This window comes from Erpetoichthys calabaricus, chromosome 11 (genome assembly GCF_900747795.2).
Source record: "Erpetoichthys calabaricus chromosome 11, fErpCal1.3, whole genome shotgun sequence".
Lineage (NCBI taxonomy): Eukaryota > Metazoa > Chordata > Cladistia > Polypteriformes > Polypteridae > Erpetoichthys > Erpetoichthys calabaricus.
The window spans coordinates 18,636,223-18,650,346 of NC_041404.2; the positions used below are offsets into that span (position 1 = coordinate 18,636,223).

General features: G+C 35.8%; 1 protein-coding gene across 9 annotated transcripts in view; it reads right to left on the reverse strand.

Annotated features, from left to right (window-relative positions):
* aff4 (AF4/FMR2 family, member 4) overlaps positions 1-14,124 on the reverse strand; it is a 116,198-nt gene that overhangs the window by 25,289 nt on the left and 76,785 nt on the right. For 3 of the 9 annotated variants that reach the window (XM_028812761.2, XM_028812755.2, XM_051933977.1), the window contains 7 exons: positions 9,998-10,018; positions 9,717-9,771; positions 9,565-9,605; positions 9,284-9,461; positions 8,050-8,961; positions 7,351-7,439; positions 6,569-6,794 (listed from right to left, as the gene is read on the reverse strand). In XM_028812761.2, coding sequence (XP_028668594.1) covers positions 6,569-6,794; positions 7,351-7,439; positions 8,050-8,961; positions 9,284-9,461; positions 9,565-9,605; positions 9,717-9,771; positions 9,998-10,018 — 1,522 coding nt within the window. The remainder of the gene's footprint in view (positions 1-6,568; positions 6,795-7,350; positions 7,440-8,049; positions 8,962-9,283; positions 9,462-9,564; positions 9,606-9,716; positions 9,772-9,997; positions 10,019-14,124) is intronic. The other 6 variants (XM_051933976.1, XM_028812759.2, XM_051933975.1 and 3 more) reach the window with 6 other exon arrangements.

Here is a 14,124-nt window from a genome sequence, read left to right on the forward strand (position 1 = left end):
AAACTTAGTTACATTTTTAGTCTTTGCCTATTTGCGAAAATGAAATGTGCTATATTCATAAAGTAAAATCCAATCTATGCCAGGGATAATAAACTTTTTTTTTTTTTTTTTTTTTAGTAAAATTCCATTCTAACTACATGTTGCACCAAATCAAACGTATGGACACAACTGAATGAATATTTTCAATAATCTTACATATTCTGAACTAAAGGCTTAGTATGCTTTAATACTTGAAATTTGGTTCTGAGACAAATTAAATAATGAACTTGATGCCAGTGTATGATTTTATTTTAACAAAAAAAAAAACTTGAAATATCCTTCCCCCAAAAATAGTTTTCACTTTATTAAAATTTATATTTGGAAATAAAGCCAAAATCATATCATCATCATTATAACCACTCATCTTTAATCTAAGAAATGAAGGTCAGTCACTGGAAGTTAAGAACTTTAAAAGTTTCTTCCAGTGCAGTTGCAAAAACTGTAATGTGTTATGATGAAACTGGTTCTACTGATGTTCGTGACATGAAAGGCAGACCAAGAGTTACCTCTACTGTAGAAATTAATGAACTTAAAGTCATAAGCCTCAGAAATACTCATTTAACTACACCGGAGACTGCAGCAGAAATAAGTGTTTCATGGTGTTCAAACAGGAAACACATCTCAACATCAGCTATTCAGAGGGCACTGCATGCAGCTTTCCTTCATGAAGAATTGCTGCAAAGAAACCACTACTGGTTTAAAACAAAAATAATCCAAATCACATGGCATGGGTGAGGAGGTGCGATGGTGTGGCAGTAATTTGCTGTTGACAACATCTTTGACTAATTTAGAATTAAGGACACCGTTAACCAGGAAGGCTATCATATTGTGGATCAACATGCTATTCCATGTGACTAGAACTAACTCTGAACATCATTTGTTTGCAACAGGGCAAGGACTCAAAAGATCTCCCAGCTATGTTAGGACTATTTGGGGAGTAATACAGTGCTGCAGTATTTCATTTGGCTCTACATTACCCAACCAAAATCCAACAGTAATGATTTGGAATGAGAGTGAAGGAAAAGCCAATAGTATGCAAAGCTGCCGTCAAGGCAAAGGGTGGTACTTTTAAGAATCTAAAATATAAGATAGCTTTGAATGATGAAACTTTTTGGGTCACACAGTTCTATGAGTAGATGAACAGAAAGCTTTGACTGGTACTATATTTGGAAAAACCATTTGTAGTGGGGTATACGGCTAAACAATGTTGTTTGACAAACAACAGAGAACTTATCAAAAAAGTGATCACTAAATATAAGAAACAGAACCAAAATGCTGCACAAAATATTGCACATTCAAAAATATGTACATATAACCAGCATTTAACTTCTTAACCCCTCTCCCTACAGGATATAGTTCAGAACAAAATAAATCTTAAAATTACTCCAAACAGAAACCTTCTATACAACTTGCTTCCCTGACATCTGTACTTCTCAATATTCACTGTAGTCTTCACAGATGTTTTGTCAAGAAAACCATAACATCAACCTTTGCTGGTTTAAGACATGACATGGCCACAATGCTCCAATACTAAACAGTCTCACTGATGGTAAACTAGTGACTGGTATGCACAGGAATATGAGGGACAGTTTCCTTAGCATCAGAAAGTTAACATTCTGTACAAGGGTGTCAAATTAGCCTACAAATAAGATTTGAATATTGAAATTAAAAATAAATATTCAATTATATAGTCTAACTTAGATTAACAATGGTGGGTGTAATGTACGTTTGTATCGGCTTTTAAAAAATTACTATTGAAGGTAATGCAACAAGAGCAAGAACAAAAAAAATATATATTTCTAGCGGAACACAGGTAACGGTCAGTTTAAAAAAAAAAACACCCATCAAAATCCCAAGCAGTTATAGGGCTATAAAAAAGGATCTCATTAGCACCACCATCTTTTCAGTCTACTACTAACAGCTAGATGCTTAGGCTTGGCAGAAAAACACAATTATTTACCCAAGTCTCTCAACTCTTCCTACAGACATGTCCTGCAACCTCCCAAAATCTGCTTTCCTCTGGGCTCCACCTCAGCCCTGCTTCCCATTCCTCATAGCTGTCCATGCAGCAGCAAGATATGTCACAGTACACCAACTGTGCGCAACAAATGGGACCCAAGCAAAACTGTCATAAGCATGTCATGCTTTACAGTCTCACCAACGAGTAAAAAATAATGATGTAGCTAGGCACAATGCTAGTGAGTGTGCTTTGTAAGGATTTAGGCCCCTTTTCATGGTTTCTTTTATGGTTCGCTGTCCTGACAAGGATCCAGACAAATATGGGCCAGTCATGTTAGTGTGACAGTGTCAGAACAGTGAACAAAATAAAACAGCTGGCAAATAGAAGGTGGAGTCATTTTATTATTTTGGAGATGTCCACTTTCAGGAAAAAAAATCCGCTCTGCACCTTTCTCAAATTTTTCTCCTTTACTGCAATAGCAATATTTTAATAAAGGTGGCCTGCATATTTTCAATTTAATCCCGTAGTTTTAGGCATTGTGTCAAATGAGCAGCATGGCCTGTCACCTGACATAAGGCTGGTTAAAATGGGGATTTTAAAGCATTATAATAAAAGCAAAATCAAAAGTTATTTTCCATTTGATTTAACACTAGAATTACCAAAGCCTATAAAAAAAACTCGTAAATCCGGCCAACCTTAAATCCCTTCACAGCTCTCTGTCAAGACAAGCCGCAAGCAGCCTGCTATTCCATCCCCCTACCGCCCCAGAACGTGCACAAATTTCTCCCAGTTCCAGCCTTGATTATCTGGGAGTGAAGTGCTGGAGTTTTAGAATGGAAATAGATCGTTATTTGGAACACATGCATTTCATGTGTGTACTGTTTCTACAATAATCTGTGTAAACACATTGTTAAAACAGAAATGTTTTTTCATATTTTAGTAATAAATGACAAAATGTAGGCATAAACTATACAATGTGTGAAGATTGAAGTCCAAAGATCAAAAACACTTTCACAAAAGGTTCAAGACGCTGACAAAGAGGTGCGAAGGGATTTAAGGTAGTCCGGATTTACGAGTTTTTTCGTAGGCTTTGGTAATTCAGTTAGGGATCTTAAAGTATATTTCACATCCGATTTTATTCCATCACTGAAGGAGCATTTAGAAAAACTGCTCTGAGCACACATATGGCAGACCTGTCAACCAGACCAAATCTTTAGGCAGGCCTTTGCATTTCTTTGGGCAGGAACTAGGCAATATGAATTTGTAATTTTAAATAAAGTGAATCCTATTGCACTTTAACAAAACACTGATTTCAAAATAAATGAACAGCAGAGATGCTCATGGGCTAATCAATCAAGTGCTAGTTCAAAAAGATGATCTGTAACCAGAGGACAGTGCCATTTCGAGCAGCAACAAGCTCACATCAACAGAGCAGACCTCTCACTCAGACATCACACAACAGAGTTAACATAAGAAAAGCATTAAGCCAAGGCCTCCAAAGAAATAATAAAATCAGCCAATAAACACAGTGCAGGCCTTAGACTATTAATTGAGTGCTATTGACTATTAAAAACACACTGGACATCAAAATAGTGGATCACCAAGGCAAGACAGCAGGTATGTAAAAAGCAGAAAAAAAGACAATGCACAACACCCACCCACTATGCAGCTATGCACTGAAACAGAGCTAAGTAAAAACTTGCCTCGGTATAACTTTGTCAAGACTGCCCATGTCCAGTAATTGAACTTGGCACATTGTTATTTAGTCCGACTCTGTTTGGCACTGTCACTCATACGGTTGGAAAGCTGAATTCTGTTGCTAATATGGTCTTCCAGTGAAATATCAGGAAGTCAGTCATGTAATTAAGGAGTGAGAGCAATGATCAACAATTTGTAATTATTAACGGTCCACATTGATGATTTGGACGTACAAACAACCACCTGCCAAAGGTAATGCTGAGTTACTGTCTGCACAAATTAATCAGTTTGGGTGTGTTATGCAATCATACTCGCTAGATGGGCACCCATCAATCAAAACGGTTCTTTGGTAACCTACAAATACATACAGTACATACATTTTACATGCAAGAGTATTTTTACCTCAGTAAAAAATTATTAATGGATGACCCTAATGGTCTGATTTGAAACAACCTGAAGCACGCCCACAGCAATGGGACTTTGGGAATCAAGAGAGCACAGAAAAAAGGTTCTAGCTGTAAGTTTCACTAATGGGGAGGGGGGAGAGAGAGAGAAAAAAAAAATATCTAACCCATTCAAAAGTACAAAAACGGCAATCATGGAAGTGAGATGCAAAAACAGATCTGCAAAATACTGCAGCTTTGCAGAGCACGTCTGGAACAACAATGCGGGTAAAAATTTATTTTCAAATGTCAGCTTTTGCCTTCGAATCACTATTTTTTTTTTTTTATTTAATAAATTCGAATTACAATCAAATAGCAGTGTTTGATTCAACAGCCCTATTGGTCAGACCCACTGCATAACTTAATATCCTAAATCGTAGCCTTTGTGATTTACTAATCGCATTGTTTCAAACAGCAATATCGATTTGAAATCAGTTAATCGTTCATCCCTAGTGGGGTAATTCCTTACAAGGTCCAAATGAAAATTTTAAAATGCCTCTCGGAGAAAGGCAGTAGGGAAAGACAAAAAGTTGTGCGTCTCAACAGTAAATGTTGACTCCTAATGTACACTACAGTGTATAGATTACTTAGGGGTTTACAAGAATATCTGGGGAAGAGAAGGAGAGAGGGAGTGAGCGCTCTCTAGTAAGTCAGCCACAGGGCTTCTAAAGCACAAGCATGATGCGAGTGCTTGTGGGAATTGCCATGCAAATGAGTAAGTCTGAATTGCTGTAAACTCCACAAGTCATTAGAAGAATTTGCATGACTGAAGAGAAACTGCACACCAACCAAGTTTAAACATCAAAATTTTGGTTTAGTAGCCAACAAAGTGCTTTAGTTCGATTTCTGTTTGTAAGGAACAGATGGATTAAATATTTTTGGCACAAAAAGTTGGATTTGGTTTACAGCCAAAATAGCTACACTGGGACAAACTGAAAAAACGTTTCGACATGAATTCCAATTCAATGTCAAGGTATGAAAAAGCTCAAGCTTTATATTATACATCTCCCACTCCCACTCCCAATTCCCTCTGCTGCAGCAATCATGGCACTACCAGCTTAATTAGCTTTTATTCAAGTTCAAAAAGGAGGACGAGGTAATTACACATTGATACTATCATTGCATATGCCAGTATGCTCAACCAAAAACTTCCTACAAAAAATTTACGCTATAACTAAACGGCGGCAACAAACCACCAGCAGAACATCAATTAAATTAAGACTTAAACTTACTGCCTTAGAATACTATAGAATATGAATAGGTGTATTTGAGAACTTTTGTGCAATGCAAAAAAGTAAATCAGACCTGGCATTGGTAAAGTTGTCTGATCATACTGAAATTGTAGTACTCTGAGGTAATAATTGGGCATACTAAGAAGGAGATTGAGAAGCTCGAAGCATTTTTTAATACATTTCAGGAATGAGATACGGAAAATCTGAGTTTTGGACAAGGTAGGACTTTAAAAATTTTGCTAACTTATAGAAAGAACTCCTCCCTCTTTCAAATGTTTGCTCAATTAACCAAATGTAATACTATTCATGTTTATTTTTAAGTCTTGTCTTATTGAAATGTATGTTGGACATTATGTTCACTCTGTTTACATATTTAATATGTTGTAAAATGTGGGCTTAGTTTGAGCTTTTACCCGGGTACTGTACAGGCATTGATGCAGGAAGCAGTATGGTGTCTGGACTCATTGGGAATGATAGACTGACTTGGTGGTGGAGATCTCAGGGATGCTTCTGTTAATCATTTCTAAACATCAACTTTTATTCCATTCTACTTGGTTTATTCTGGGGCATATCATTTCTTATTTACTTAAGTTCTTATTTTACTTGGAAATGTCCTTCAAGTGTCTATATTGATTAAGTAAACATGATAGTTAAAATTATATGGCAGAAAATATCTTTAATGAAACTCATTTAGTTGTACTTTGTTAATCTATCCTTGACTTTCCAAATAAAATGCTAGCTCATTACAGTAATCTAAAATGGGATACTTTCTCTTTAATACTTGAAATACACTTCCACATACATAAGTATTTCAGAATGACCAAAAAAATGCTTCAGGCAAATTCAATTTTAACTTCCACTTCTGAACTATGCTAGTTTGGATATTAAAACTTAATTCTGTCCCTTAGGGAACGTCTCTGGTCACTGCTGATCATAGAGGCAGCTATGTTACTAATTTAAATGCTCACATCTGAGACAACAATGTGTTTTGTGTATTTTTATTTTAGTCCCTATAGGTCTACTCACAAATTCATATTAACCTAAAAATTTTCTTGCTTTCTTAATTTAATTGCAATATAATCTACCTTTACAAACATTATCTACCTTTTTAAAAACATTTTCACTGTAAATTATTTAGACTGAATTCCCCCATATCTTCCACTACAACCCACGTATTCTAAAAATATTTCAAGTACCTTGCTTGTCCCAGACTGTTTCTCATCATTTTTCCTGTGCTTAGAGGAAATCAAGCTGTTCTTGGTACTGCTTTTGGCGTTGTCTTTGTTACTATTGGACAATGAAGCAGATGACTGACTTGCGGTTCGCTTACGACTTTGCTCAGTTTTGGGGGTTTTTGGCTGAGCAGTAACAGATGGAGATGGTACTGGTTCTTTCTCTTTCTCTGCAGACCTTTTGGTTAAACTGGAAAAAAAGCCAATTAAGAAAAGCATCTCAAAATTACAAAAAAAAAAGTCTGGGAGAGAGGAGAATTAAAAAATAAATAAAACCACTTTTAAGCAATCAATAATGGTATAACAGTTCCAAAAAACAATCTTTGAACTCATCACAAGCTGTTTTTAAGCATGTAGTAAGCAGATTGATAAACATTGAACAAGATGATTTTTAAACTTCTATACATCAGCTAATAAATACACAATGATTGCTTAACAGCTAGAAAAACTCAAATTGAAAATGTATATTATTACCACATCTCTAACAGTGAGAATGATTAACCCCATCTTTCAAAATCCCCTTCACTGCCACTCCAAAACAGATCAGCTATTTATGGTGCCAAGGAATGAACCTCACTCTCTCCTTTCCCTATCCTTAAACAAAGCCCAGTAACAAGAAATTAAAAATTTGCAGCAAATGAGCAGCAGCATGAGAGGAATACAACTAAAAATTGTTAACATTCAAGATACAAATTCAGCATTGTTTCTCACCAAAAAAAAAAAAAAAAAAAAAAAAAAGAGCTTACCCTTTACTGACACTTGTTTTGTGGCTTGAGTTGTTTTTCTCTTCCAGTTTAAGTTTTTTACTCTCACTCTTTACACTGTCTTCTTCAATCTACATAAAAGTAAAAGATTGAAATTTAAAATACTTATTTGAGAGGTGAAAAGTATACTACAGTATATTTTTTAACTTTTTCAAAGTTAACTGCAGTATTACTACTACTATTGCCCAAACAGTACTTAAAGTGGAGAACGGTCAGCAGACTCCAAATAAATTAAAAACGCTCTACAGAAGAATAAAAAGCAGTTTATAACAGTTATATACATTTAATTAGAAATGCTTTTATTAAAACACCTAGACAGTTAAAGCATACAAATACTGCATTTCAAAGCACCCTCTTCTTTCACTGAAGTGCAAACTACTCAAATGGCTAGTTCCAAGAGTGGGAAACATGTATGTTTGAATATCCTTTGAACTCTCAAAACAAATAACATTAGATTTCAATAATCACGTTGGTTTTCCATTTTACTGTTTATTATTAGAGTCTGAATCTATATTTGTATCGATTACCTTCAAAAATCAAATTAAAACCATGCCCTATGCTTCCCACAGAAATAGCAAGGAACCATATGAGGATAGATGACAGTAACATTATTCTAAAGTACTAAATAACCAGTGAATAAAAAGAAACCAGCCAAATAATTTGGAAACAATTTTGTTTTACCTTATGTTTTCTTTTGCCTTTGGCAGAACTCCTCTCCAAAGGCTGTTTCTGAAAATCTTTACTTTCCCTTTCCACTGTGCTCTCAATCTCCACCTTGGAGTGTTCTATATCCTTAAACTGTCTTCCTGGTATTCTGCTCAGAAGAGTCAAATCAATCCTAACAATCAGGGACTGTATAACAGAATACCGATCATCTGGATCACTCAGGGGAGAGAGTGGGACCTTCTCTTCCATAGGAGAGAAAATTCTTGGCCTAAAAAAACCATCCTCATCCTCTGTACACTGTTTGCTCACTGGAGTCTGCACACTTTCAGAATATTTTGGCGTCTGTGAGGAGGAAGGGGTGCTTTCATTTCCCTCTGAATCAGAGGATGAGTTGTCTGTATCTACAAATTCTCTAGATTTTTGTGGAGTCTTGCTAGGAGTCTTGAATTTACGCTTTTCTGGAGCAGGCCGAGGTGATGACTTTGACTCTTTTTTAATGCTGAGTTTTCTGGGCCCTTTTGTTGCTGCTTTTGGCCGGTTTGAAGGGATTTCAGGAGGAGTTTCACTTTCAACTTTTAAACCACCCTTTGGTTCCTCAGGCACAGGTGGCTTTTCAGATTTTTTGGGCTTTTTTATACCTACTGATCTTCTTTGTGGGGTTGTATTTTCACTTTGTGCAGGGGATCTTTGCCGACCACGACCAGTTTCAGACACCTTCTGGGAGGCACGAGAGTCTCTTCCAGGAGTAGAGGCATTGAACTCTTTGGACCCATTTTGGTTAGGATACCCTCTGCCTGTACTCTGGTCACGGTTTTCCTTCTTGTAATTCGGTGGAACATTGCTCTCCACAGAAGATGCTGGTGAAACCTTGTTTCCTTTATTTAGCCAGTTGTCAAGTTGCCACTTGTTTGTTGGTGGTGGTTCAGGCTATGAAAATTAATGTAATTATGTGTCATAATACAGTATATACAATTTGCAATTTTTGCACAGTACTGAAAGTAAAAATTTATAGATTCACAATCAAGTTGCAATAACATTCATAGTTATTAGCTAAATTTAAATATGTAAGTAATAGAGTAGAAAAATTAGTCATACTAAATTGTAAGCAAATACATCATTAATAAAGGAATGCAAGAGGTAAAACCTCACATTTTGGTGCACATTTAGAATCAAATTATTCCACAAAAATGCAGATTCAATGCAACATGATTTCAAAAAGAAATGGAGTGAAGGTTTAAACTCTCTTAACTTTAAATCCCACCTCAGGGGATGTGACACGCGATGGTTCATTGGCCTCACTGTCACTAGAACTGCTCTCACTCTCCGAATCAGATTCAGAACTGCTTTCAGTTCCACTGTGACTGCTAGAATCATCCCGTGAATGCTCTGCCCCTTCACTGTTGTGTTGGGATGGCTCAGAATTACTACTGAACAAGAAAATAAGAGAGAAATGCATGTTTTGTTTCCCCCCTAATACCAGTACATCTCTTCATAATAACTTGCAAACGAGGAATACAGAAATTAAAATACCTTGCAGATGTATTCCTAGGTGCAGTTTTTATTGATCCCTGCTAAGAAAACAGATTAAGATAATCAATCAACCATCCATGGGAATACCACTACACCATGTTCTTGCATAAACCAAAAAAAGAAAAAAAAAAAAATTATATATATATACATACCTGTTCTCCATCACTGTCTTCGCTGCTGCTTAGTTTAAGGTCATCCTCTAGCATGCTATAGCAAATAAATTAAACAGCTATGAGACCATAAGAACCGTATGGTGTAAAAACAAGCATAATATTTATGAGGTATTTGTGTTACTTAACATTTTTGAAAGCAGCTGGATTACATGCAAGAATGTAAACAAACAACAAATTAATTTTCTACTTTATTATGAAGTTTTCTAGACTAAAGTATTTACAAAAAACAGTTTTTATGGAAAAATATTTTAAATACTCACTTTGCTGGATCCCCATCACAACTAAGGGGGGGGGGGGGGGGGGGGGGTAGAAAAAGAACATGTTTAAAATGTTAATACTATATAGTAAGTTCAAGCTGTGAATTCAACACATTAAAAATTACTGAAATCATTCACTTTAAATGTGAAAACATTTGATGGATAAATTAATAAGGGATTGGAACATTAACATTAGCTGCTATCAAGTATTGTCTGGGAGCCATGTCAAGCTACAGCAAAAGTTTAACACACATTTTTGCCACATAAGCAGAGTTACTCGATATTACCCAACAGTACTCACAGATGTAACAGACATGCATTTCCAAAAAAAAAGATAATGTGCAATATCCTGTGTTCATAAATTGTGCTATTTTTAAACTTTTGAATAACAGCTGTAAATTCATCATGGCACTGCAAATTGGTCATTTGTTGAACCTTTATTCTAAATAGCCTTTGCTGAACTTTTATTCGAAATAGACTTTTACTGTACTCCTTTATAGGACGATACTACTACTAGAGGTGGGCGGTATGACCAAAATTCTATATCACAGTATTTTTCTAAATTCTGCCGGTTTCACGGTATTAGACGGTATTTTTTTCCCCATGCATGAGTGGATGTTAACCACATTTTCCACTGCAATTACTGCAATAGACTGGCTAAGAATAACCTATTAGACGGTTATGAGAATTGTACATCGTACAAAAAGACATTTTAATGTGCACACAAGTATTAATCCAGGTTTGCATGGCCCCATAAAGTGATAGTTTTCAAGGGGGTGGCACTAAAGAGAAGGAATCACATTGCATGACAGATGCAGTCAAAATATAGAACCTTTAATTGAACAAATTTTGCAAAAGCTTAAACTATGATTTTGACAACATATTTTCAACCATCCAAAGAGGCATTTAGACTTAGTAAAATATCCAGAGGTATTTGTCAAAAGTTGGATTGCACTGAACACGTCTTAGAAAAGGAATAAATAGTAAATATTTTTTGTAAACCAACTACACTTTGTTAATGTTAACAATCTCTGTCCACTGACACGTTAAAGTGACTTTTCAAACAATTTTACCATCATTAAACTGCATAATATTTAAACTAATAAATAATAACAATAAAATACATAATAGTATTACTGATAGTTGCACCATTACTTCAAGGCTTCAAGCCCAGGTGCATTACACAGTATTCACCAAATTAAAATAAAATAAAACAAGTGCAATCTTGGTGATGACATCTTACCAACTGTACCATCATTTAGGCAAACTGCATTAATATGGACCTTGCTTCAAGCTAAGCTATATACATAAATAATAAAAACTGCAACTTGCATTTATAATGCTGTTTGTGGTATAGCCCTATGGAAGCGCATTAGGGCCACTGCGAAGAAAAAAAAATATGGACACGGAAGAAAAAAACAAACTATATGTCGAGAATAAATTCGACATGTTGACTATGTCAAGATTAAAGTCGACATTTCCACTTTATTCTCAGTTTATTGTATAATTAAAGTAGAATGTTGTAAACTAAACTTCATCCTAAAATCAATGTTTACTAGATTTTCTCAAACCCCGTCACAAGTTAATGCAGCACATCAAATATTTTGTGTTAAGTGTTCTCCGACCCAGTCGTTAATCACTACGCTTCTTAAACTGACTTCCTCCGCACTAAGAGCAGGCGCCTGCAGCAATCACCGCACAGAATCCATTCACTTCATGATATTCCTGCTCTCTACCAAAACCACACGATAATTACCAATCACCACACGATAAACGTCTTTGTGAAATTAAAACTAGTTATTAACTTGCCGACGGAGTGTTCAGAACTTTAAAGATATCTTCGTTATACATGTTTAATTATGCCATCCATTCAGAGTTGCGCCCACCTCTGAACGAGTCGATAGCACATCGCAGAATGAATACAAGCAAAACATACACTAGCAAGTACAAAAAACAAGTACAACTTGGCTTGCAGTATTATCCAGTAGTATAGAAACAGTATTTACACATCTGACCTTTTAAAACTAAAGTATCTCCAGGCGATGGATGTGACCCCTTTTTTTCGGCAAAAGTTCTTCTGTTCATCACATGTTCAACTTTACTTTTAGTTCAGTTTCGGAATGCTCCCTGTCCATTTTCACCGCGCGGCATACCTATGCTACCGCCCACTATTTGGTGGTGTAGCAGTGAAAAAGAGCCCTAGTGCAACAAATCTGTGTTTAGCGGTGTAGCAGTGAAAAAGGTCCTTACTTGAACAGTTTCCCGCCAAGAAAAATCCATATCATAAAAAAATTTAAAAACTGTTTTCGATATGAACCGGTATACCGCCCAGCACTAACTACTACCTATTAACTTTACACTTGTTGCATTTTATATATAATTTAGTGGCACTAGAAAGCTTCTTTCTATGCAATATCATCCTTGGTATATCCTTCTGGTGCAGTAAATAACCCTAGAGACAATACGTTCTTGCCCAACACAGCTTCAGGCCAAGACAAAAGTGGTGGTGGACCAACACACATTAAATGTAAAGGGATCTCCTGGTAGAAAGGCAAGCACAATGTCCATAATGTTACCATCACAGCTTACAAGGTGCTGTTTTTATGTCAATAGATCATAGTGCAGAGTATTACCTCTTGCTATTATGAAAATAGTACCTTTTTTCCCCAGCTTTAATCAGGAATTATTTCCAAACATCACTGTCAATGCTAATTAGGGTTTACAAGTGGGGAATTGGGGAGAGAAGTGTGATGTAAACTATTCATGAGATCTTGGGACAAAAGGTTAAATATCAAAAACCACACTTGTGAAACTTTAAAAATGACAGACAAACCGTGCCTGCCAGGATGAATTATGGTGCAATGGTGAGAGATTAGTTATTTATTGCAATTCAAAGAGTAGAGACAATATGGCTCCACACTGGGACGCTTGGGGCAAAAACAGAACAGGAAATGTTTGATTAAACAAAAAGTGAAATGGGTTGGAACTGAATCTGGATTTCTTGGTTGAAATGCAACCATGATAACTATCACAACCTGTACAATACTGCTTGTTTGCTAATAGATCACTCCATATTTCTTATCACTCGCTTCGACTGAGCTGCCCACACCAGCATCCTGGCTGCAGGAAAAAAGTTAGATGTCAAAAACCTGAATTAAAGTGACAAGAACATGTGTGCCAAATTTCAAGTCTGCAGCTTGCACAACAAAACTGTTCATAAAGAAACTGATTTTGCTTTATAGATTGGGACTGCAAACGGAATTCTTTAAAAATTAAAATTATTGTATTAGATTCACATTTCATTACACTTAAAATTACAAAATTTATTGAAATAATATAGCTTCAGTTTTTTAATATGCAGTTTTTTTATAATGTTTCTGACAAAAAATAAATAAATAAAACTAAACACAGATGTACAATCTGGACTTAGATGGTCTAACTAATTTCCTATACATTTTTGATAAGTTATCAACAGTAATGTTTCTCACCTAATTCAAAACACACCAGATCTAAATTACATGCCCTCTGTGTTAAAGTATGGCTTAAGATTATCAGTTCTGCAATTGTGTTTTCATTGTTCTCTACAGTACAATGTGTTGTTGGTACGTAGAGTATGTGCTAATGCAAATAACTGTGTGACAATCACTCTTAAACAATTACTTACACTGATCACAAAAAAAAAAAAATACTTAGTATTTACATATGACGATATCATTTTTAAGATGAAATTCAACAAAATATGTTTATTATACAGATAAAACTAACTACACGGTGCCGCAGCACTAGAGAGCTTGAGCTTCGTTCACGGTTTGTTCCTGCCTCGTGCTGTATTCATGCTGTGGCTGGCACGACACTGGAAGGATAGATAGAACAATTAAACATTACGAAGATATTTCGATGTTCCTTAAAAGTTTTGAAGAATTGGCATTCTAAGCTCACAGATGGCTTAACGTCTATTACAGAGCTGATTGTGTGGCGATTGGGTACTTGAAGAAAGAAAAGCAAGGACAGGAATTGGGGGTTAGGGGGGTTAGTACTTTTGAAAAAGACAGTACTTCTGTAATAAAGCATTTCATCGAAGGTCGCGCATGGCGCAGCAAACATCTTGCGTAAGACATGAACAATCACTG